The sequence below is a fragment of the Scatophagus argus genome, chromosome 21 (assembly GCF_020382885.2).
Source record: "Scatophagus argus isolate fScaArg1 chromosome 21, fScaArg1.pri, whole genome shotgun sequence".
NCBI classification, from domain to species: Eukaryota; Metazoa; Chordata; class Actinopteri; family Scatophagidae; genus Scatophagus; species Scatophagus argus.
The window spans coordinates 932,444-957,353 of NC_058513.1; the positions used below are offsets into that span (position 1 = coordinate 932,444).

The window sequence follows — 24,910 nt, forward strand, 5'->3', positions numbered from 1 at the left end:
ATACCTTTCACTTCCACACTGATGCATCCTCTTACTTAAATTCACATCAATGGCTCTTCAATTGTCACTTTAACTAAATACTGACTTAACTGGCTAAAAGAGGACATTTATACACACACAAAGTATGTTACTTGAGGAAAGGTAATGCAGGAAATTGCACTTGCTTATTAGACTGCAATATTAGTTACTGTACTAACATCCCTGTTTGTACGAGAAAAGCAAGCACAAGAACTTCAGATCAACAGTTCTTATTTGGTTAGGATGTCAATTCTTTAGTATTTATTTAGTCAGGGTCAGATTTTATGTTTAGATTTCTTTTATATTGTATATCAACTTTTTTGGAGTGTGGTGTGTCATTGCCACCTATAACTTATACCAAACCAGAGCACATAATGAAAAAAAAGTAAGTTCAAGAAGCTCTTAAGTAAGTTCAAATTGACGATTTTGACAAACTCCAAACATGTGATGCTCCCTTGAATGCGTGGTTTAAACCATCCTCCACTGGTAGCAGCTACTTCACTGGCTTCTATAATATGCAAACATGTCAGAATCCCTGTAGAGCGTGCTTGTCTGATCTCACATTTGGCTCCTAACTGTCAAAACAGACACACTACTGACCTTTGGAGCTCCTTCTCTCTTTGGCCTTGTAGCAGTCCAAGCAGACAACAAAGCCGCATTTCTGACAGACCCAGTGGATGTTGAAGAGGGTTGCCTCGCAGGCATCACACATCTCCCTCACCCCCCTCACTGCACGCTTCCACGCCAGCTTGGCTAAAACACATAAAATGGCTTCAGTTTAGTTATTCATACAATTATACAAAATGTCAGCTATTTTTAAGGACACCTTACCATCCTTCTTGACCCAGGTGGCTGCAGTATTCTCAGTCAAAACCATCTGACAGAACTTGTCTCCAATGAAGCTGAGGATGTACTTGGCTGTGGCTTGGTCCAGGTGGCTCTCCAGCATAACCCCAGGGTCCCACAGAGCCAGGGCTTCATCATCAAACTGGTCTGGAGTGGAGAAGCCATCCATCCGAATGACTCCGTTTTTACTGTAGGAAAGGCTGAATGGGAGCAAAAGATTACTTACACACTTTTTGTCGAGTAATGATAAACATTTTTAACCCAGGTAATAAATGTATTAACATGTGTCATACAGCATGATGAAAACCTCTTTTGCTAATTATGCTCCATATTACAGTACATTTCCAAGCAGTTTAAATTGCCAGTGGACTAGGGAAGCCCCTGAAGTGCTACTATTTAGAAAAGCAATAGTAAATATTTAAATTACAGCTTACACCAAGCATACTTATGGCTACTTTTGCTAACATAAATGGGAAAGCCAAGGTAATTAAGGCAGAAAGGGAGATTTAAAATGTAATCACCCAAAATAAAAAAAAAAAGGATGTTCTGGATTTACATGCTGAGTTATCTGCTCACATCACCACTCCGAACATGCCCAATGCAGATTATTCTGCTGTATTTGACAAAAACTGGACTTAAATGTAAACACCAGGCACAGATTCAGTGATGTGATGTGAAGCTGTGAAAGGACAGGGACATACACTATACAGATAAAAAGTACTGGGACACACTTCTTTATTACTGAATTCAGGCGTGATATGGGGCTGGTTTTCAGGGCTTGGGCTAGGCTCCTTACTTCCAGTGAAGGGAAATCCAAATGCTTCAGAGACATTCTGGACAGTGCAATGCTTTAAAATTTGTGGCGACAGTTTGGGAAAGGCTCTTTTCTATTCCAGCGTGAGCAAAGCAATGTTCATAAAGACATGGCTGGATGAGTTTGGTGTGGAAGAACTTGACTGGCCTGCACAGAGCCCTGACCTTAACCCCATCAAACACCTTTGGGATGAACTGGAACAGACACTGTGAGCCAGTCTTTTCACCCATCATCAGTTCCTGACCTCACAAATGCTCTACTGCATGAATGGGCAAAAATTCCCACAGAAACACAAAAGCTTGTGGAAAATCTTTCTAGAAGAGCGAAAGCTGTCATAGCTGCCAAGGGTGGACCAACTCCATATTAATCTTGTATGCATTTAGAATGCAAATATTATTTAAGACCCTGTTGGTGTAATGGCCAGGTGTCCCAATACCTTTGTCTATATAGTGTGTATTTAAAACTCTCCCTCTTCATTTCAAAATCCATTGACAATACCCAGTGTAAGTCACAAGGAGCCCCAACAGTTGATATACAAGTGAATATTTATATATATATAATCCTAATTAGTAATCCTCATCATGCTAACACAAGTTTCAAATAGTATGCAATTATTTACTAGCACTTAGAATGACAAAATGACTCAAAGTGTGAATATGTATAGGATAGCTTTCTAAATGAGCCATCTCTCTGTAAAACCACTACTGTGTGCATGTCCTGAAGCAACCCAGTCAGCTCAGGTGACTGTTTATGAAATCACAGTCTACTGGGTCAGACAGGGAGGAGGTGAGATAGGGTGAGAGAGATCAAGAATTAGATGTGGAGATGCAGAGAAGAGGAGGGGGAGACAGAGAGGGATTGTGTCAGATTGAGTCAGTGAGGAAAAGATTATAAAGTGAAAAATCCTCTTTGGCAGATTTACCCTGGTAGACCTCAGACTGCAGCTGCAGCTTAGCCAACTCGTGTGTGTGTGTGTGTGTGTGTGTGTGTGTGTGTGTGTGTGTGTGTGTGTGTGTGTGTGTTAAATGTGCAGAGAGAAATACAGACAGAGGCAGTACACGACTACACAAGCCATATGATTATTACTGTAGCTAGCACAGGATGTTTGATGAAGAGACCTTCCTTCCTCTCTCCTGTCCTTTTCTCATCTGTGTTATTTTGTTTTGCCATGCAGCCTCTTAAAAGCACCAGGGCTTGCTTCTCTTTACACAAAACAGTAATGAAGGTAAATGTATGACAATATGTCATGTAGCAATGGTTAGTGATGAAAGGGAAGAACGGAGCCAAGATGGGCTTGAGGAGAACCCGTGGGCAACGCTAAGTGTACTGAGCAAAGCAAAGTAGAGGAAGCCATAAGAACAAAGTGCGAAATGTCAGCAGAACAAAGTGAAACAAATATAAGGTTGTGGGAGTTTTACCGTCTGAAATAATAGAAACGACAGAAGACGGGAGAATGCGCAGGCTCCTCGCCCTTCTTACTGCGGACCACCCTGCACTCCCGACACTTTTGCAGGTTGGGTCCTATTTCTGAACATGAGTCATCTTGCAGGAAAGACTCCCCCGTCTGCTTTAGCTTCTTCACCTTTCTCCAGTCCTTCAGGATGGATCTGGGGATTCCATCTGAAAAGGTAAAAGGTGTAAAGGTGACATGTGGATTTAATGGGTCTGACAGTCTGAAATTTGGTTTTGTGAATCCTGAAATCCTGACATATCTTCTTCCTCTGTGTCTGAGAGCTCCAATGTTATCTAAAACTATCAAAAACACATTAGTGAACCGCACTGTTGCAATGACATGTTCCCTCATCACCTTGAACACACACACTGCAGTTTATTTTGACTAAATACCACATCCGCCATCCTGATTTCAGAAATACTCATTACAGCATCAAATGGGAACTAAGCCACACCTGGAAATGTCCCCAGTAAATGCACTATTTCTCCATGTTTGAGTAATGTTTCCTGAAAAAAAGTGACCAAATTATTAAGCCTTTGGTTAAAATTAAACTATGTATTTGTGAGGTGTAGACTTACATCTTCAGCAGCAACCAACGGGCTTTGGGCTGAGAGTCACAGACAGAGGAGGGACTACAATGACTAACAAACACTCCTTTCAATAAGATTTATTAACTAAAACAAAAGTAACAAATATTGCAAGCTTTGTCCTTTAACCATTCTTGTTCACAGCCTCGTCACCTCCCGTTTAGACTACTGCAACTCCCTTCTGTTTGGCCTTCCACAAAAAACCCTCCATAAACTACAACTAGTCCAAAATTCAGCCATCCGTATCATCACACTCACCCCTCCACCCAACACATCACACACATTTGACAACGGCTCCCCATCACACACAGCATAAACTATCAAATACTTCTCCTCACCTTTAAAGCCATCAACAACCTCACCCCTTCATATCTCTCTGACCTCCTCCATATTGCCACACCCTCAGATCATTCCCCTCCCTCCATCTCGCTGTTCCCCCTGCCCGCCTTGCTCAACCACCTGACCTCCGTAACTCTGACTCACTCCCTCACCCATCTGTTTAGACTGGCCTACCCCCTCTGACTACTACTGCAAGGAAGCACTGTCCATTTTAAATTGTGTTGTATTGTCTCTTATTTCTGCTGTTATTGTTGCTACTATTGTGTGTGTTTTCTTATGATTAATGATAGCCTTGCGTGTATAGAAAGGCGCCTATAGATAAAATGCACTATTATTATCATTATTAACCGCCACAAACTGTTTAATCTTGCTGCCTGGGAAACTTTATGGAAAGCATGGTCAGTGCTACAGTAAACATGTACAATAGGACTTACTGCTGCTGGCCAGTTTGAGTTTAGTCTTCTCTCGGGCTGATCTGAAGATGCCATTAGGCTTCACATCATCTTCTTCCTTCTCATTGTCGCCTTTCTTCTTGGCCATATCATTCTGTTTCTTCTTGTACGTTGGTTTTGGTTGACGCTTGGCTCTGCCCTCCATTTTGCTCTCACTAGCGTCAGAGTCATCTCCCCCGCTCTCTGAACCAGACTCATATGGCCGTTTGTTGCCTCGCCTTGATGAAGAAGCTGTTTTCCTCTCCTCCCCTCCTCCTGCTGCTGCTCCTCCCACCTTCTCCTCTGGCTGTCTGTCTCTCTCGACTTTGCTTCCACTGTCTTTGTTCATTTCCACCTCACTGGAGGTGGAGGCGCTGAGATTGACCGTACAAGGTTTGATCATTTCCGACATGGCTGTGGTGTTACTTGTGCTGGTGGTGGTGCTTGGCAGTTTCTCTTGTTTAGTACCGGTGGAGCTTGTAGCAGCAGTTGTGTTCCTGTCCTCCTCTGAGTGCCGAGTTAACCAGGCTTTTTTCAGCTTGTGGTAGTTACTGGGCTGAATGCTGGTTGTTGAAACTGACCCAGAGGTATGGCCATTAGGCAGGGGACTAGACTTGCCTGGTGTTGTGCTACCGCTTGCCGAGCTACTGCTACTGCTGTCGACGGAGGATGATGAAGCTTGGCTTGAGGATGGTGGCAGAGGTGAGTTATGAATGGGCCCTTTATCAACTGCTTCCACAGTTACGGAAGAGTTTCCAGTTGTGATGGATGTTGGAGCAGCGGAGAAATTGCTTCGGGATTGAGCTGCAGCCAAGGCAGCTTTGTGCTTCTTAAGGTGAACAAAGGATGAGGAGTAAGGCTGGCAGGAGACAGGTGTTGGGGTGAGGCTTGGACTGGGCTGCGGTGTCCCTGCTGGACTAGGAGGAGGTAGAGACCCCCCTGGAGATGTGGTGCGTGAGCCTAACCCCTCCTGGTGCTCTCCTGGTCCTGAATGGCTCAGCACCCAGTTACCAGCACCAGTGTTGTGGGTTGAAATCTCTCCCCGAAATGCGACTGGTGTAGATGTCCCGCTTTTCACCTGTATGCCAAAAGCTGACGGTGAAACAGCAGTCCTGCATACAGAGTTTATGGTACTGGCTCCTATATTTCCTTGTATGCCACGCACAGAAGTCTTTTTATACTGGATAGACATATCATCCAAGTTGGAATTTGGTTGGATAATCCTGCCAGCTCCAGATTCTCTTACAATCTCCCCTAGTCTAGGACATTCCCCCTGAAGCTTGGATGGGTAGAACCTACCCTGAGGGAAATCCTTATGGATCATAGCACCAGATTTGTTAGCACCAATGGTGCTGTCATACTTAATAGATGTTGACGGACGCACAATGACTGATGCCACTGCGGCTTGGGGCTTCCCCCTCGACACTGCTTTCTCTCCAGAGAATGAACCTCCTCTTTCCTGAATCATCTCTCCACCTCTCCACCCATCTACACATGAAGTCATGATCTCCCCACTGACGGCTGAGGCCACAGAGGTGACAATGGCAGTGTTTCCATGACCTTTGATATCCCTGAGTTCTGGCAGCAGTGTGGGGGGCTTCTGCTGCTCTGCTAATGTTTTGCTGCCAGTTGATGCTAAGCTAACTGGCTGGATGGGTGTGAGGGTTGGTGGAGACAGGCGTCCACCATAACCAGCTCTCTCTCTCTCTCGTTCTCGTTCCTTCTCCCGCTCTGCAGCCTCTTTGCGTTCCAGCGCATGCTGTGTGGGTGGATGGAAGACAGGTGCTCGGTGAAGAGATGGCATTGCCCTGAGCTGATGTTGTTGCTGCTGCTGCTGCTGTTGCTGTTGGTGATGGTGATGATGGTGATTGTGGGCTGAGGAGAAAGAGGAGGATGTTGAGGAGGAGGAAGGAGAAATGGCAGGGCTACGGCGTTCTATCCTGTCTATACCTGTGTGGTGCTGTTGGAGTGTCACCTGCTGACTGAGCTGCTCAGTGATTTTCCCTGCTAAACCCTCTCCTCCCTCTGGCTGGTGCTTAATGAGGGGTGGGGGCTTGGAGAGGGAAGCCTTTGAGCTGTAGCTGCCCAGGGGAAGCACTCCTGGGCTTGGCACAGCTGCCCCAACACTGGCTACAACCCCTGGAGGTCCCGTGGACACTTTCTCATAGTAAGAGGTGAGCTCCTTTGAGGGGTAAAGTCTTGGAGGCTCATTTACTACGCTGTTGGACAACGTGGTGAAGTAGTTGCTTTTTTCTGACTGGATGACGTGGGGATGGGTGTGGGTGGCCTTGGGGCTTGGGGAGGCGAGAGCTGGTATCCGGACAGGGAAAGCTGGATCTCTGCATCTCTCTCTGTCCCTTTCCATCCCCGGGTCACTGGTGCGCTGGATCTTAGCAGTGAAGGGAGCGACTTCGATACTTTCTTTCAGTATTTGCCGATTCTCCTCTTTGTATTTACTGGCTCGGTCTGCTGCCTGAACTGCATCCTGCAAAATAAAATGAAAAGATTAACGGACTGATCTTATTTTTCTGACAGACAGGGCTGTCAAAAGGTTACTGTCAACATTAATTATCGCATTAACGATTACTTTAACGCTGACTTGCACAGCCCTAATGCTTTAACATGTTAATGTTTTGACAGCCCTAAATTTGAGTTTGGTATAGACCAATATATGGGCCCAGTAATTTAACACTGGATGTCAACAAGTTAATAGTGTCCACCTCGAGTGATCACTATACTGAGAGATATTAATAAAAAAGATTAACATTTCTCAAAAGAAAAAATGCACGAAGACAGCTCCTTTGAAATACATAAAAATATAAATATTTTTTACACAGGACGCTCTTCCTGATGAAACCCTTACCCATTAATTCAGGCATGGGAATGGCACTTAGGAATACACATGCATTAATTTTTTATTGATTTAAGGTCATCAATTTTCCATTTTAATTTTTTTTTCCTAGTCCTTCCTTATACTACAATAAATACTTATTCAGAATTATCTATGAAAAATGTTAGTATTTTAAAAGGCGGTGCTATATTTAAATACATTCACCCATTATGTTTTAATAATATTATCCTTTTTACATAGCTGAACATGTTGTGTAATATTGCTATTAGAGCCAGTACTACTATTTTTCACTAACAACAATAATGAATCAGATAACAACAGCGGAGTAGCGTACCTGTGTACTTGCCAGGCGAGCCTTGCTGTGAGGGTCTAGGTAGAGGCGGTGTAGGCTGACGTCTTTCCCTGTTGGAGTTCGACTCCTGTCTGTCTGATCCTGTTTCAGCTGGGCCAATGTCAACGTCCTTATTGGGTCCACAAAACCTTTCTTATCCACATCCCTGCACACAGGCAAGTTAAACATTTAACAAATCAATACATTTCACATGGTTTTCCTATATATTTCAACAAACAAGCTCAAAATTTTGCAACAGACTCATTAAAGCTAATTCTGACTCTCAAAAAAATTTGTTCCAGGACGAGAAAGAACCCGGCAGAACAATTTTAGAATAATTTTCGGTCACAATTTAAGCAGTCAACTGCCATGACACATAAAACATGTGCAAAAACACATATTTTAACTCAGCAAATAAAGAAATCACTGACAATCAGAAATGAGACATTATTGTAGATTAATGAAAGGCAACCTACACTTAGGTAACACGAGTTTAGGTCATCTGCAGTTTGTCATGGTATTACTGCCTGTTCAGCAGATTTGAATGAACATGACATAACTAAGCTAATGAGAGAGACAAGCGATGTTTCCTCTGTGTTTTTGTGGTGTTAGTAGTGTCAATTATGGTCAGTGGTTATATAAGGAATCACAGAGACTGCTGAATGAACAACATTCCGTCTGAACTGCTTTAATGCTGGATTAGTGCCACTTCATCTGCGTGACCTGGTACTGCCTGTCTCCGTCTCAGAGCTAACTTAGCATGCTCTCATGCTGCTCTGTGTGGGCTTGCTGAACACATCTAGCTTTACAGATGTAGTTGCAAATGGCATGCTGTTCAAATGTACAAAGCAAATATTTTGCTCACGATATTTTCCCTTCAGTCAGACTCCAGTAAAAAGCAAAAGTAGCAATCTTATGTTGTCACTAATTCCATGAGTCTATCCCCACATTGGAGAGATTCACTATCTTGTAATGTAGCTGGGCAGAACATTAACTATTGTAATGAATGTGTGAATAATTAGTAAAATAGCCTTTAAACAGTCCCCTTTTAAACTTCCCTTGAATTTACAAATTTCCCCATATACTCCCCATCAAGAGCTTGTTTCATGCTATTTCAAGGCAGGTCTTGCATGGAGTAAACTGCTGAACAACAGCAACAAAAGCCTTATTGCTTTCAACTAAAAGTTGAAAAGGTGATTTAAATTTAAAAAAGCACTAATAATACTTTGAGTATCCTACCACTGAACTTTACAACCTTTGAAATATACATTCAAAGGAATATTTGGCTGGTGCTCGACTGAAGGTACATTCTTATTTGAAGTCCATAAAACAAATCTTAACCTGTTATTAATCCTTATACTCACTCTTTATGAATGTCCAAGCTGGCCTTTGAAATTGGAGGGCTTGCGTGTGCGTTGATCTTGACAGGGCCGCGGTGTGCATCGGCGCTGGCTGGCCGAACGGGAACATGGCTCAGCAAACCTAGACTGTCACTAGCACTACCAGCAGCCTGGTGCAGCCACGGACTTGCTGTGTTCTACACACACAACACACACACAGATACAACATCAACAAAATAATAAACAATTACGTAAAATCCACAAAAAAACAAGAGAAAGTGTTTACACATGTCAAATTACAAAAAAATGCAAATGCTACATAGTGTACTCACACACACATGCAACAGGATTGTTTGTAGCAATAAAAACTAAGAGCAAACATTTCATCATGAAAAGTCAAAAAAAGTTTTTATCATTAAAAGAGTCAACTCATAATATTAATTCCTTTTATAGGTGCACTATTCATCTTTTGATTTGGTCTTTCCTCCTCAACTTTTTCTCCATGCCAGCCAAAATCTCCAATGTTCACCTTCCAAGACAAGCAGGTTGCTAACTATCAAAAATAGAAAAACAATCACATGTGCATGCACATTTCCCGCAAAGCACACACACAAATACAGACCAACATGTATATACCTACCCTCCTGAGAGAGGCCTCAGAATTCACTGTGACAGGATTTTCAGGGTGGACCCACTTTGCTGTGGAGGGCAGGTTGAGTCCTGGGGGGTAGGAGGTTGGAGTTCCATTGGGGTACTGCCAGAGGATGGGGTATAAGCCCAGTCCTGCGGCCCCGCTGTGAGCCTGGGCTAGTAGGGGCGGTGGAGGAGGGCCTTGACCCTGAAAACCAAGACACATTTTCATTGTCTTTTTGAGAGAATAGTGTTTATGTTCAGTTTCAAACTCTCATATCCTCATAGTAAATGAATAGTTAGACAGATAACGCGACTACAAATGGTTTTATGTATGTGGAGTCAGACCTGTAGGAACTGCTGCTGGTGTGCAGCTGCTGGGTGAGGCAGGGCAAGGTGGCCCAACCCACTGGGGGAATCGAGCCGAGGGTGACCCCCAAGGAGAGATGCTGCGGGAGGAGGCATGGCCGGTAACACCCCAGGGGGTAAAAGGTGATGGTGAGGTAGGGCAGAAGTGTGAGGAGGGGCAAGGAGGTGGGAGGCGGCATGGGGGTGGGATGCAGGGGTGAGGCAAGGGGAGTGAGGAGATGGAGAGTGGAGAGTGTGCAGGTGGGGATGGAGATAGGCTGCCACGTGGTTAGAGGAGACAGTGACAGAGGCAGAATTCTCTGCATCGGAGCGGACCAGTGCTGGGTCCCTGTAAACAGTGAAGGTCTCATTTTTATCGATGATCAGAGGGCTCTTGGTGCTGGTGCTGCCGCTGTTGCTGTTGCTGCTGCTGCTTGTACTAACTCCAAGTGACTCTGAGCGAGCTGGCACTGGCTTGAAACCAGATCGAGCAGGTTCTGATATCTCTGCTTTAGCGGACAAACGGCCTGTCGATGGTGGGGATGTGTCAGAGTACCTTGGTATTTTATGTTTTGAGACCTCTGGGGAAGTGTTTGGTTTAGGTTTGGAGATGTCCAGCTGGCTCGGGTGGGGCTTTGTCTTAAGAAGGTCAGCTGGGTTTGTGTTGGGGTAAGGATGGGAATGAGAGTTGTTGGGGTGCTGGAGTTTCTGTTTCAGGGAGTCGAGCTGAGTTGGGTTGGGGTTTGGGTTGGGGTTTGGGTTGGGGCTCATTTTGGATTTGGCTAATTCAGGGGGGAGGACTGTGTTCATCTTGTGTGGGAGCTGTTGTTGCTGTGGGTGTTTTCTCGTCTCCTCAGATAGAGATGGGCTCTTTATACTGGGGTGAATTGATGTGTAGTGTTGCTGCTGTTGTGTGTGATGTTGCTGATGCTGATGCTGCTGCTGTTGCTGCTGCTGATGATGATGATGATGATGATGATGAGAAAGGACAGTTTTCTCCTTCTCCACCAGCACCACATTTTCAGTCATGGAAGCGACAGGCCTGGAAAAACAGACAGAAAAAGGATTTTGCTTATATACTGACAAAATTATATTTTCTTTATTCTGTGTATTAGGAAAGATTAAATCATTAAAGCTCTGTTAAAGAACTATGAATAGAAATCAGAAAATTGGAAACAATCATGATCTTAATTTGAAAACAAATTTTTCACTGGCTGCTACTAACGTCTCTACATATGCACTCACTCTTTGACCTGGTTTCTATCATAGGAAAAACAAAATTCTTACAAATTTATTTAACTTCAGTTCGTAATCTTTCAGACCATTATTGCTGTAGCAGTACTGATTTTATTCAGCTCAGTTTTTAGGGCCTTTTGGTGCGATAGAGATGAAATTCAGCTCATTTTGCTACATAGGTAGTGGGGCAATCAGTGTGTTTACACGCACTTAAGTATCTGGGACAGTAGGCTTTTGCCAGTCAAGTGACTCTTAAAATATCACGTAACACAGAAACTGGTTGCTAAAATCAGGGTAAGAGGTTAGAAAAACTTTATTTTCCCCACAAAAGCTGATTTCTCACCGATGTAAACATGTTCATGAGTTTCTAACTGCCTTTTATATGTGAGCCTGTGCAGGACAAAGAATTCAGTGAGAGAGAAACCTGCTGCATCATTGTAAAACTGAAACACAAAGTATTCTCTGAAGTAGTGCGTTTCCACCATTAGCACAACATTAGAGCTATGCGATATGACAATATACCGCTTAAAGATGGAAAAAAGTTTATAAATTTCATGTCATGCTCTGTCATTATTTTGCTGTGTCACAAATTACACTCTGTATGGTAATATTTTGCCTCGTTCTACACTGTATGGACGAAGGCAGGAAAGCAGCATCAAGTCCACATAAAAAAAATGAAAGAGATGTCACAGAATAGAGTAAATTCCAACAGGAGAGGGGTTTGTACCTATTTAAAGGCTAATTGAAAATTTGCAAAAAAGTTCTAATAAAACATGAAAAATAATCAAATATAAGTACACAAGATACAGATATAGGAAGGTACATGATTTTATATATTTGGAACAAATTGCACAGTCCTACTAGTGAACATCTGCTGATTTGCAAAATTCTGTCACATTCAGAAGAGTAACTGTCTCTCACTGCACTGTCAGCTCTTGTTTACACATACACACAATAATCAGGAAGCAGTGTATTGCATCACTAAAACAAAATAAGTAAATCCAAAATAATTTCAGGGGAGAAATCTCATTACTGACCTGTCGCATGTGTCTACATATTTATAGTGCTATGCACTATGATGCCACATACTGTCTTTTTAAAAGACAATTGATTGGGACTGGAGAGTAAATTGTAAAATTCAGGACGCGACTTGAAGAAACACACATTGTGAAGCATTCAGTTCTCACCTGATGACTTCGGAGGGAGCAAACTCTATCTTGCTACCTAAGCTCCTGACTGCTGTCATAACACCTCCAATAATGCCCTGCTGCTGCATGGGAGGTTCAATATCCGTCCTGCGGCTTCCCTCTGGAGAAGGAGAAGGAGGGACGGGAGGTGAGGAGACGGGAGAAGGGTTGAGGGGAAGGTAAGGGGAGAGGGACGTGGACTCAGCCTTCTGGGAAGCGAGCAGTGCTGACACTGCCTCTGAACTCTCCTGGTGCACTGTTGCCTGGGCATCATCTGTGATGTCAATCACACTGCTGCCATGGAGGTGGGACAAGGACGGCGTCTGGGATCGAGATGACGCTAAAAAGAAACATTACACTGTAAGAATAGTAAACATACTGATAATTATCATATATGTGTGACTGTGAGAATGTGATCAGGGCATTCCTGCAGAAGAGAAGCTTTCACCCAGTGAACATTCCAGTAACATTAAAGGTTTGGATATATATGATTTGATATACACTGACCAGCCACAACACTAAATCCACTGACAAATGAAGGGTGGCCTCAATGCAATGATCCAAAGGATCCAGCAATCCAAGGACGGGGACCACAAATCACCCCCTGAGTTCCCCACAGAACACTGCATTGTAAACATATGATTAAGGTTATTCACTCCATCTGTCAGTGGTTTTAATGTTGTGGCTGATCGGTGTACATGACAGTCACAATGGATCAGTGGATTGTACCTTTCACAGCGTTCTTGCTGCTCTCCAGAATGCCACCCTGGACGGTGTCAGACATCAGAGGGATCTGTTGCCGTGGAGAGTGCGTGATCTGTGTTACTGCAACTAGTTCTTCCTCCTCCTTCGATATCATTTTGCCTGTTTCCTTCACCACAGCCTTCTTGCAGTCATCTGCTGCTTGAAGCTCCACCCATGGGGACAGGCGACCAATGAGAGACGAGGAATCGTTCATTTTGGTGCCCTGCATCAGCGGCTTCTCATCTTCCTCCTTTTTGGAAACACTACTCTGTTTCACATCACCGCTGCGAGTCTTTAGCTCATTCTCAGAACTAGGCTCTGAGGAGGAGGAAGAGGAGGAGGATGAGGAGGAGGATGATGAAGATGATGAGGAGGAAGAGGAGCATGAGGAGTGGGGGGTCCTCTTGTTGTGTGGGTTTTCTGAATCACTGCTCTCTGACAGATCAGAGGTCATGTCAGTCTTCAGTCTCTTCAGACCTGCCTTCTTCTCATCTTCCTCACCCTTCCTGCGTTTGTTCACAGCCTGCTTGGCCTTTGACTTAGAATCTGGACAAATAAAAGAAATCTTTAGTTGGTAAAAACGACAAATGTGGATGGTAGCAGATTATATTATGTGTAAGTTCTAAAAGTTTCGTTACATTTGTTAATGTTACATGTCACATAATGTTCATTACAGTTAGATGTTCCCACAAGGCCAAAAGTCTGACTGTTTTTTTTATATTATATATACTATTTTTTTATTTTGTTTTGGTTACTGTACTCTCTGCAATATGGTGTCTGCACTCTGCCAAAGCTTAGTTCTGAGGTCTGTGGTGTGGTGACTCTTCCCCAGGCAAAATAATCAAGCTGATAACCACACATCAGAATGTCCACCGCATTAAGGTGGTAGGCTGTACTGAAAACAGTAGTGTTCTTGTTATTGCGTTCTTTGCTGCTGCCATTATTGACCACTAGGTCAAACGTGCCACTGCCACTGTTTGTTGTTTTGTTCTGGCTTGTTTAATCTCCTGAATACCATGTCCATTATGTACAAATCTACACTTCAGGGACAACTTTGGCAATTTTTTCGAATCACTTAAAAACTCTGCCAGTTACTGTGTTTAACCATCCCTGATGTTTACTGTAACATACTGTAGGTGGGAGGACGGAAACAGCAAAAGCTACAGAGCCTTATGACCTCTTCACATGGAACTACTGTTATAAAGACGTATTAGAAAAAAGTAATAAAAATAATTACAGTTTTATCCTCAAGAACAACATACTCCTAAATTAGGAGTCTATGTATATTTTTTAATACAGCAGATTTTTTGAAGATTAATAATGAATATAGAAAGCAAAAACTGTTAATTTCAATCCCTTTGTCATGGAAGAAGGTGAGTTTAAGAAATAACTAAAATCACAAGGTAACCTTAAATGTGCTCATACGGAATCTTCTGACTGTCTGACTGTGACCGTCCTCACCTCTCCCTATGGTCTCTTCTCTCCTGTCTTTGTCCTCCTCTGGAACACTGCTATCTGATCCTTTCCTCCTTGAAGAGCGAGAGCTGCGCTGCTCTCTCTGCTCCCGCCCACTGGCGCCAGGCGAGTTGTGTGATTGGCTGGCTGGCTGCTGGCTTTGCTGTGATTGGCTCTGCTGCTGGGAGGCCAGTGTGCCTTGGGAACCTTTTGGGTTTGGGCCAGATGAGGTCATAATCGGGCGGGGGCTGTTAGCTTGGGCTCGGGTGTAATGACTCTGTAAGAATAAATACAGTCACATGTCAACTCACAGAGATACAGACATCTCAATTGAAAATTAAAAATTCATTTGAATGCTCAGATAACAGCTTTTTAAGTGCACCTCTACAGTTTGCAGCAGTACAAAATGACCGCCCTGCAATATTTGTGAATCGTACTGATGTTTAATTTGATTTAAACTACACTCAACTGTCCTACTTATGGAGTCTAATTTTGGAGGATGCAGGAGTTTCTACATGTATCATGTTATTGAGTCCTCAGTTGTCCTCACACACCCCAATGCACAGGCCTTCATGAAGGACAGCTGGATGTACCAACACGGTATACAAGCACCTTACAGTGGAGAGGTAATAAAAAAAAAAAGGCATCAATATAACTAGTGGACAAGACCAACAGGTACAGCACGGTTACAAAGCGTTACTACTCTAATATGTTTGCACTGCATCGAAATGGACACTTTAAGGTTGTTTGAAGGCGAGCTAATTTTCGTCTAAAATAAAGCATGTCTTTTTAAATGAGCAGTGGGATGTTACTTCTGACACGTTTCAGGGCCTTTTGCCCTGACACGTCTGAAGTGAAGTTGGCCATAGAACATGAATCGCATCGAGCATCGACAAGGAAGATGTCAAGTCAAGTCTTTTGTCGTCTATAGATCTTAATTTCAGACAGGCAAACCACTAACACCAAAAACTATCAAACATGACAGCAAGATTTTTCATAAAAGTCCATTTTATATATAGATTAGATGCACTTCTGCCCACTGAGGGGGGGCCTGTCAGGAATGTATTACTTAGACCTGGATACCCTGCCGCTGCTCAGCCTTGCTTCCAGTTTTGCTCAGTACCTACTCAGTGTTCAGCAGTGGAAAATTCTCCTGCGACACAAAAGCATTTTCCCCACAGACAACCGTTGTAAAAGAGACATCTATAAAACTGTTAACAAGACACTCTGAATTACGAACAAAGTCAGTTATGACTTTTCTATCACGGATTTTTGGAAAAAGTTGAGGAAAGCAATTTAAAACTCATTGACATCATAACAATGATAAGTCTATGGTTTGAGTGGGAACCTGCAGACAGGGCGAGTGAGAGAGACATTACAGCTCATATTCAGTGGGCCACATTACCATGAGGTAAACCCAGATGCTCGAGATTTTTGGCCATATGTCAGGCAAGAAATTCTTAGCTTATAGGACAGCCGACTGTACGGCTAACAGCAGCCAACATTACAATTAGAAGCAGTTAGTTTAGCATCAAGTGAAGCTATCTGTCCATCAGGAAACAAAGTAAATAACAGAGAGTTGAGGCAATGTAGCCAGAGGACATGAGAGGGAAAATCAGAAAATATTACCAGCCATATGATCAAGACTAAGTGTGGATGGTGGATGCCATCTTTGTCTGAGTGCTCTGCCTGCAGACAGTTCAACTGACATCTGTCTCACCAGTCTAAACAAAATGTAGCAACCAGGCAAACTGACTTGTGTTTGTTTTAAACAATCCATACTGGCTTGGGGTGAAATTACCCTGAACAGTAATTTGTGTGTAAAATTACTGAAGTTTTCACATTTATTCTTTGCAACACAGTTGCAGTCATGTAAATTGTGAGGTGATTTATTGCATCAATAAACAGCAGATTCCATGCAAATATGTTCCATTGTTATTGTGTAATGTGCTGGTTGGCGCTGATGGAGGTAAATGGAGGGGGTTAAAGGAGCAGCTGTGGAAAATGCCAAAATCTATGAAGTAAACAATGACTCTAATTTTTTACAGGTAGATCTTCTTTAAATACAGAAGGCCCTGGCTGATCTTGATGCATTTCTACTGTAATAAATATAAGTAAGACAAATCACCAATTTATATCTTTACTTCTCTTATGAATACAACTATGGCATGTCCATGTCACGAATTTCACAGATTCCACGTAACCAAGACAGGGCATGTAAAAATCTTGGCTAAGTCACCCATTCAAAAGTGAGCAGTAGGTGTTAATATGTTCTTATATTGCTGTTAACCTTGTGAAAACACTCTAACGTATTAGCAATAAAGGGTTTGATGCTGACACTTCACATGTTCAGCAGAACTCTAACTACACCTCAAGGACAATATCTGCAGAATTACTAAAAAGCCTTGATGGCTTCCTGCTGAGGGAAAGTCGATGTGCCATGCTGTTTAATTGCTGCCCTGTGCTCTTGACCCTGTCTGGGACATGCCTGTCATTTTTAAACATGCTGATAATTTTGGAAGCCATCTCGTGGGGTGAACTGTTAAAAGAGAAAAAACTATGGCTTTGAATACTGTCCAGATGGAAATTACAGTGGGGTAAACAGTGTCGACTAAGCAAGACGACTACATACGCTACATAGACAAAAGTATCTAGACAGACCTCCTTATAGGGCTGTCTTACAGAGGCTGGGCTAGGCCCCTTACTTCAACAAGAACAACCAGTGTTTCCTTTTTAACTCTGTAGCCAGGCTGACAAAGAGTAACAGCTCTGTTGAGCCTTGCATTCCTGCAGCTCCAAGAAGTGAAGACTTTATGAGTGTCTTCACCAATAAAATCAATAACATTGGAGAAAATATCAATCAAGATCTCTCCACGATAGATATACTGCCATCTTTAGAAACCTCTTTTAGTCCTAATCCACCTCTGGACAGCTTCCTGCCCATAGACCTCCCTGAGCTGACCTCCAGCATTAATAAATCTAACCCAACTACATGTCTCTTAGACCCCATCCCAACTAAGCTCCTCAAGGACGTCCTTTGACTGGCGCTTCCTTATTAGATCAGATCAACTTGTCTTTAACAACAAGTTATGTACCACAGGCGTTTAAAACTGCTGTTATCAGACCTTTACTTAAAAATCTTCATTTGACCCAGACATCTTAGCAAACTATAGGCCGATATCCAACCTCCCATTTGTTTCTAAGATGAAAGAGTGGTTGCAAGTCAGTTAACTGATCACCTACACGGGAACAGTCTGTTTGAAGTGTTTCAGTCTGGTTTCAGAGCCCATCACAGCACAGAAACAGCACTGGTTAAAGTCACAAATGACCTCCTCATGGCATCAGACCGCGGGCTTGTCTCCATACTCGTTCTACTGGATCTCAGTGCTGCCTTTGACACTGTAAATCACAGCATTTTATTACACAGATTAGAACATGAGACAAGGATCTCAGACAAAAATGAGGTCATTGATTTTGGCCCCAAACATCTCAGAACTAGAATAACTGATAATATTCTCTCTCTAGACAGCATTACTTCGGCCCACAACTGTGAGAAACCTCGGCGTTATCTTTGATCAGGACGTGTCATTTATCCATCACATTAAACAGATCTCTAAGGCCACCTTCTTTCACCTCCGTAATATTGCTAAGATTAGGAGCGTCCTCTCTCAGAGTGATGCTGAAAAACTTGTCCATGCTTTCGTTACTTCTAGGCTGGACTACTGCAACTCATTATTGTCAGGATGTCCAAATTACTCTGTTAATAACCTGCAGCTGATCCAGAATGCAGCAGCTAGAGTTTTAACAGGAATCAGTAAAAGGGATCATATCTCCCCCATCTTAGCTTCTCTTCACTGGCTTCCGGTAAAATTCAGAATAGACTTTAAAATTCTCCTACTTACATATAAGGCCCTAAATGGACTAGCCCCATCATACCTGCAGGATCTAATAGTCCCATATATTCCCAATAGAACACTCAGATCACAGAGTGCAGGTTTACTTGCAGTTCCCAGAATTCATAAAAGTAGAACGGGAGGACGAGCCTTTAGCTATCAGGCACCCCTGCTGTGGAACCAGTTGCCAATCTGGGTTCAAGAGGCAGACACCACCTCCACCTTTAAGACTAAACTTAAAACCTTTCTGTTTAGTAAAGCGTATAGTTAGCCTCAAACAAAGTGTGTAGGGCTGGTAGGCATAGTTACAGTCACTTCTTGACAGACAGAAACAGGTAGAATAGGAATGACTAACTCTTAGTCTTTAATCTCTATCATAGCTATGCTGCTATAGGCCTATGCTGCCAGGGGACACAAACATGATCCACTGAGCAGTTCTCCCACCTCCTCAACACCACCACCATCTCTACTCCCCCACCTCCTCTCCTCTTCTTCCTCCACTCCCCTCCTCTCATCAGGTCAACATATGATCCATTATTTTATGTCACTAACTGTGTGTCCAGTTCTACTCATAGTTTTGTGTCTCTCCCTCCCTTTCTTTTTCTCTCTGTATCTTTCTGCAGGTATGTCTCCATCCAGAGCTACATGCTGACCTGCATCCGGCCCTCTGACAAACCAAGTGTCTACAGTCAATATCTGCCTATCTTGTTCCTCTATGTAGTGCTATTATACTTAACTTGAACAGCATATCAGCTAAATAACAAAAACACAATGCATAGTTCTTCAGCATTTCAATAATAACAACCTGTCATGATTGTCCTTTGTAATGTATGATGTTTATTGCATGCATGTTTCTCTCTCTCTCTTTCATCCTCTCTGTCCTGTCTACCCCTTCTTCTTCTCTTTTACCCAGCCGACTATCAGCAGGATAGTTCTCCCTTGCAAGCCGGGTACTGCTCAAGGTTTCTTCCTGTTAAAAGGGAGTTTTTCCTTGCCACTGTCTGCTTGCTTAAGGTTTCAGGCTCTGAGTTTCTGTAAAGCACCTAAAGACAATTTTGATTGTGATAGGTGCTATATAAATAAAATTGAATTGAACTGAACTGAACTGAATTTCCAATGAAGAGAAATCGTACTGCTTTAGCATACCAAGAGAGCATACCAAGACAATGCTAAGCTCCCAACTTTGAGGCAACAGTTTGATGAAGGTCCTTTTCTATTCCAGCATGACTGTGCCTCGATGCACAAAGGTACGCCAATAAAGACATGTTTGGATGAGTCTGGTGTAGAAGAATTTCACTGGCCCGCACAGGACCCTGACATCAAGCCCATCCAACACCTTTGGATTGAACTGGAATGAAGAAGGCCTTTTCATGTAACATCAGTGCCTGAACCTCACAAATGCTCGACTGCATGAATGGGCAAAATTTCACACACTGGGTATTTAGAATGACACGTCATTAAAGTCCCTGAATCACAAAGTGGACATCATGACTCCACACCTGACCAAAACCTTGCTATTGACCTCTATGGGCTGATTCAGTTCTGTCAACACTATCATCACAGCTTTGAGGAACTGGTGTGGTCCAAGTGCTTTGTACATTGTGAAATGCTGGGTCACACAGTGTGTCGCAAAGGCACAACCACTAGATGGCAGTGTGAAGTTTAAATTAATATTTCACTTTGACATTTCATCTACAGGGTGGGGCAGATATTTATCACAAACTTTCTTCTCTTTACTATTTGGAATATAAATCTGTGAATACAAATGTTGAGAAAAACAGTTCTTGTCAAACTGAGTTCTGTTGATGAGATGGGGGATACAAGTCAAAGAAAAGGTTAATTGTTCTGACTATGCTGAAGACGTGATGAGCACTTGAAGTAGAAAGACAAAGTCAATTTTAAGTCTTTTTTATGTATGTCATTAATTCATTCAATTGCTGAATCAGGAAGATTACAGACAGACAACCATCTTTCCCTGTCAAGAGCATGAGCCTCTTGTCCATTAGCAGATGCACGTTTTGTTCGGTGATACAGTGTAGTTTGGTAGAGAGAAATCAGTTCCTACATGAAACTGCTCGCAAGGTCTGTGGATTATTATTATTCAAATGTATTTTGGTGCTTTGAGCAACAGAAGTGATGCGCCATCTAGTTCTACTATATTAAGATGAAGACAGACATCTCTCCAGCCAATATCTCCAAAATTCTGCAACTCATATCAAAACAATCTAGCTGGATAAACAGCACTACGGGTAAGGGCGGTATTTTTTACCTTTTTTATTTTGTGGTGAACTGTTCCTTTAAAAATACAATCAAATTTGGTTACAATACATAACCTGCTGATGTGCCCTTGAGCAAGGCACTTAACCCCCAACTGCTCCCCGGGCGCCTGACATGGCAGCCCACTGCTCCTGTGTGTTTCACTGCATGCTGCATGGGTGTGTTCAATCAGTTGTGGGTTAAGAACTTCAGTGTATGTAAAAACATATTGACAAATATAGTTTGAAGTTTTTCACAGCTTTGTCTCATAAACTCAAGAGCTGGCTAGAAGGAAATGTTTAGAATTAGGGAAAGCTTATTGTGCACTGTGTCTTTTCTTTAAGGCAAGCACACATCATGTATGTCAGCTGTAACTGTACACTTAAATGGACTTAAATATCTTCATTTGTCGTGTATTGTAGAAAGTGTGGGTCTGGTGGGTTGGAGGGTTGTGGTGATGGTGGTGGTGGTGGTGGTGGTGGGGGGGGGTTGGGGTACCTGAGTGTTGCCAGTGGTCCCGCCGGGTCTCCCTCCCGCCATCTTTAATGTGTCAACAACAAGAAAAAAAAAAATCAAGAGAAAAATAACAAAATGAAATGAATATAAAGAAAATGTGGAACAAGGAGAGATTTTGTTAATGACTGCGGGACCAGAAATGACTGGCTGATTGTTCTACGGACTGATTCATCTCTGAGCTCCTTCCATATGTGCCTCATAGCATAAATAGTGTTTGACATCACTGTCTCATGAAAGGAGCCGACATATTTGTTGTACTGGTTACCACCAGTACAACAAATAAGTCTATGTGTTGAGTTTTGACTTAAAGCTTAACAAAACAACACAAGAACTTCTTTAGCTTTAAAGATATTAAGAAACAGTGAGGAAGCAGGGAAATGATGCAGCAGACATGGGTCAAACAGTTAGGATAAATCACAGATAATCACATAACTGCCCTATTAGAAAATGAAAACATCTATGCAACAAAGATTTGAGCTATGATTGATATAAGATTTGAGGAGGCACTGGGAGACTGTGTTGACCAATGTCTGTCAAACAGATAAACAGACACAATGCAGACAATGCTGAGGTCTAATGAACAGTTGGTGAAGCGACAAAAACACAAACAACAAAAATTACCACCTTTTGGCTCCGTTCAGGTGGAGCATACACAAAGGAGCTTGACATATACTGACATTTTATTGACAATGAATTGAGAAAATAATCTGTAGATGTATCAATAATGAAAATAACTGGAAGTTGCAGGCCTAAATACATGTCATCTATTTTAAGTCATTAACACAGCATGTGCAAAATGTGAAATGTGTAGTGTTTCACTCTAACTGTTAATGTGTTGCCGTTGTTCTCTTTTTCTTTTGTCATGCAAAGGAGCCATCACCCAAACAATAACACTTGGCACATGGACGGAGAAAGGTGTCGACCAACAGATTTTTTTTTTGATTATTTTTTTGGCAAAGTCATCGTACACTTTCATTCACCTGCTTATAATTGAAACCGTCAATAATGGATTCATCTCATCTGGCTGAAATCACGCTACAAAATGTCCTCTATTCTGTTTTCGGCTTCCATTATGTTCACATTTTCCCATCTTGGTTTATATGTACGCTGGTTATTTTATTTTTCGCACAGTGGTCTGATGGTAATCTCTGGACAGAAGGACATCATCTGCGTGAATTGTTGATGACACATTAATGGAACTGTGTCTTTATGAGACCTCATATGCAGGGTCTTCAAACTTGAACTTACTTCTTACCCAGAAACATGTTTTATCTTGCCAGCTCCTGTTGCTCCCTGTATGTAAAGCTACAGTACATCATAATGTACTCAATGTTCTGTTTTATTAAATGTCCTAATTTAGCTATTGTACTTTTATGCATTTTGAATACATAACACAGACAGTTAAATATGTCAGTATCATATTAAGCAGTTAGTGTGTATGTCAGCTCTTAGAATGCTGTGATCAGTTGGGCACATTAGCTGCTGTGTGTGTATGTACTCACATGGGCAGTGTTGTTGTTCTGGCTGGATCGAGACCTTCGTCTGGAAGTGATGCCGATGTTTTCTCCTTTCAGCAGGGAGTGGACTACGTCATCCAGAAAGGTCATCTGGATCATAGATGGATCCACGTTCTGAGGCTCCAGCACCTGAAAAGACGCCAGATTAAACTTACACAATACACATGTGAACCACTTCTAGATAGCTAAATAGTGTATTTGTCTCCATAGGAACTGGTGGTGCACTGCTGCACAGCAGAATCACATGGTATTTCATTTTAACAACCAGATGAAGACAGACTTCATGTACACACCTTGCAATGACAGAGTTTAAGGTGTACATTAGCTATTTAAAAACTTATAAATCCATCCATCCTGCTTTATCTGTGCACGGTTAGGGTTGGGCTGTTGCCTATCTCGAGTGACAACGGGTGAGAAGTACAGTGCACCCTTGCTGGTCACCAGTCCATCACAGGGTTGACATCAGCTAATCATACAGAATGTTAAAATATTTTTGATTTTGCTGCAAGATTTTGTCACTTTTACGGTGACAATTTAGTCAACAAATAGTATAACAATTTACTCACAACCTTTTATCCACAACAACAGAAATATGAAAGATGAAATTACACACATACTATTTACTGTTTTAATGCCAAGTCTTATTCAACAACCTGCATTCAGATTCAGCAATGTCACTGAAAATTAGACAACAGCAACACTGCAGCTGGGACAAACTACAAAAAAAAAGGTAATTAAGGGATGTGGATGTGAAGGTAAGCTTAATTTTCAGATGGCTATTACTCATGTTCATTACTCAGTAGAAATTAGGATTAATGTATTAATGTCAACTTTAAATCAAAATCTTCCCTTAAACGCTTGCTTTCCACAACAAATCGTCTGTAAAAAAATCTTTGAGTAAAGAAACATGGTGTCTGATTACAAGTGGTCACAAGAAAATGTACACATACATTTTGAGCAACATTGTGTGAGTGTGGGTGTACCTGGTCATTCATAACGACCATGTTTCGACTGAAGAGATCGTGGTGTGTAATGATGCCAGTGAACCACTGGGTGGCTGAGTCTTGTCTGTATACACGCACACGGTAGCCATTCAAGGAATAGGGACCTAGAAGCAACAGGAAACAGTTTGTAACGCTAGTAATGAGATGACTGAGCAGACTGAGTGACACACAGTCAACAGAGCAAAACCGCTCAAAACATTCAGCAAAAAAATCACTACCACTTAATGCAACAATGATGCAATGAAAAGGAACAAAAAAATAGCTTACCTTGCATAAAAATTTCTTGCACTTTCTGGTCTTTGAGCCAGCTCTTCACTTCTTCATGGAGCTGATGGTTGTCTCTCAACACTGGGTTCTGACTGTCCACCTCATCCTGAAAGGTACACACACATTTTTTTGCAATATTAAAATAGAACACTGGATTTAAGCTCTTCTTGGCACAAGCTTCTCATATGCCACGCTGATATTGGTAACTGTAATATTCTCTACAATATGTCATCCAAGGAAGATCCATGTCAAATCAGCATAGCCATCAGACTGGCTATATCACTCTACTGGTATGTTCCCATAGACACATCTGCTAGTCAATGAGATAATGTGAAGTTTGGAAGAACAAGTGAGAGGGCATTAAATACGACAATCTCAACAATTCACCTGAGAAGTAGATTATGGTCCCCTTCAAGATCTATCTCAATTGAGAATTGTTAGATTGCCCAATATTATATATTCTTTTATTGCTGTTGGAAGATAATTGCATGAAAAATTTCATTTCTGTCAAACCAAGGAGTAATTCCTGAGCTTCTGGTGCAGGGGTTTGCTAAACTACTGGGGTTTGCTAAACTACAATTTTTGGGTCTTTTTGAAGACGTTAAGAGTAAAAAATTTGAACAACAGTAGTATGAGCTACCATCAAATCAAGCACCGTTCAAGTACAGCTTTATTAAGAGGTATTGAAGTGTTTTTGAGAAAGTTTAAGAAAGACTGCTATTCTGTTATTGAGGACCAGTACAACATGGTAAATGAACTGCTCTTCTAGTCTGACTGACCACCGAAAGAGCTTCACAACACAAGCTAGCATTCACCCACTCACACAAATATTCAAAAGAAAACAGAT

At 42.2% G+C, this 24,910-nt stretch overlaps 1 protein-coding gene across 4 annotated transcripts in view; it reads right to left on the reverse strand.

The window, feature by feature from the left end:
- Positions 1–24,910, reverse strand: part of jmjd1cb (jumonji domain containing 1Cb) — a 125,546-nt gene that overhangs the window by 11,024 nt on the left and 89,612 nt on the right. For 3 of the 4 annotated variants that reach the window (XM_046377809.1, XM_046377812.1, XM_046377811.1), the window contains 15 exons: positions 24,064–24,169; positions 23,776–23,900; positions 22,778–22,921; positions 21,258–21,299; positions 14,617–14,887; positions 13,141–13,701; positions 12,412–12,751; positions 9,989–11,030; positions 9,651–9,848; positions 9,035–9,207; positions 7,674–7,836; positions 4,492–6,973; positions 3,097–3,298; positions 850–1,064; positions 619–771 (listed from right to left, as the gene is read on the reverse strand). In XM_046377809.1, the coding sequence (XP_046233765.1) occupies positions 619–771; positions 850–1,064; positions 3,097–3,298; positions 4,492–6,973; positions 7,674–7,836; positions 9,035–9,207; positions 9,651–9,848; positions 9,989–11,030; positions 12,412–12,751; positions 13,141–13,701; positions 14,617–14,887; positions 21,258–21,299; positions 22,778–22,921; positions 23,776–23,900; positions 24,064–24,169 (6,217 nt within the window). The remainder of the gene's footprint in view (positions 1–618; positions 772–849; positions 1,065–3,096; positions 3,299–4,491; positions 6,974–7,673; positions 7,837–9,034; positions 9,208–9,650; positions 9,849–9,988; positions 11,031–12,411; positions 12,752–13,140; positions 13,702–14,616; positions 14,888–21,257; positions 21,300–22,777; positions 22,922–23,775; positions 23,901–24,063; positions 24,170–24,910) is intronic. The other variant, XM_046377810.1, reaches the window with a different exon arrangement.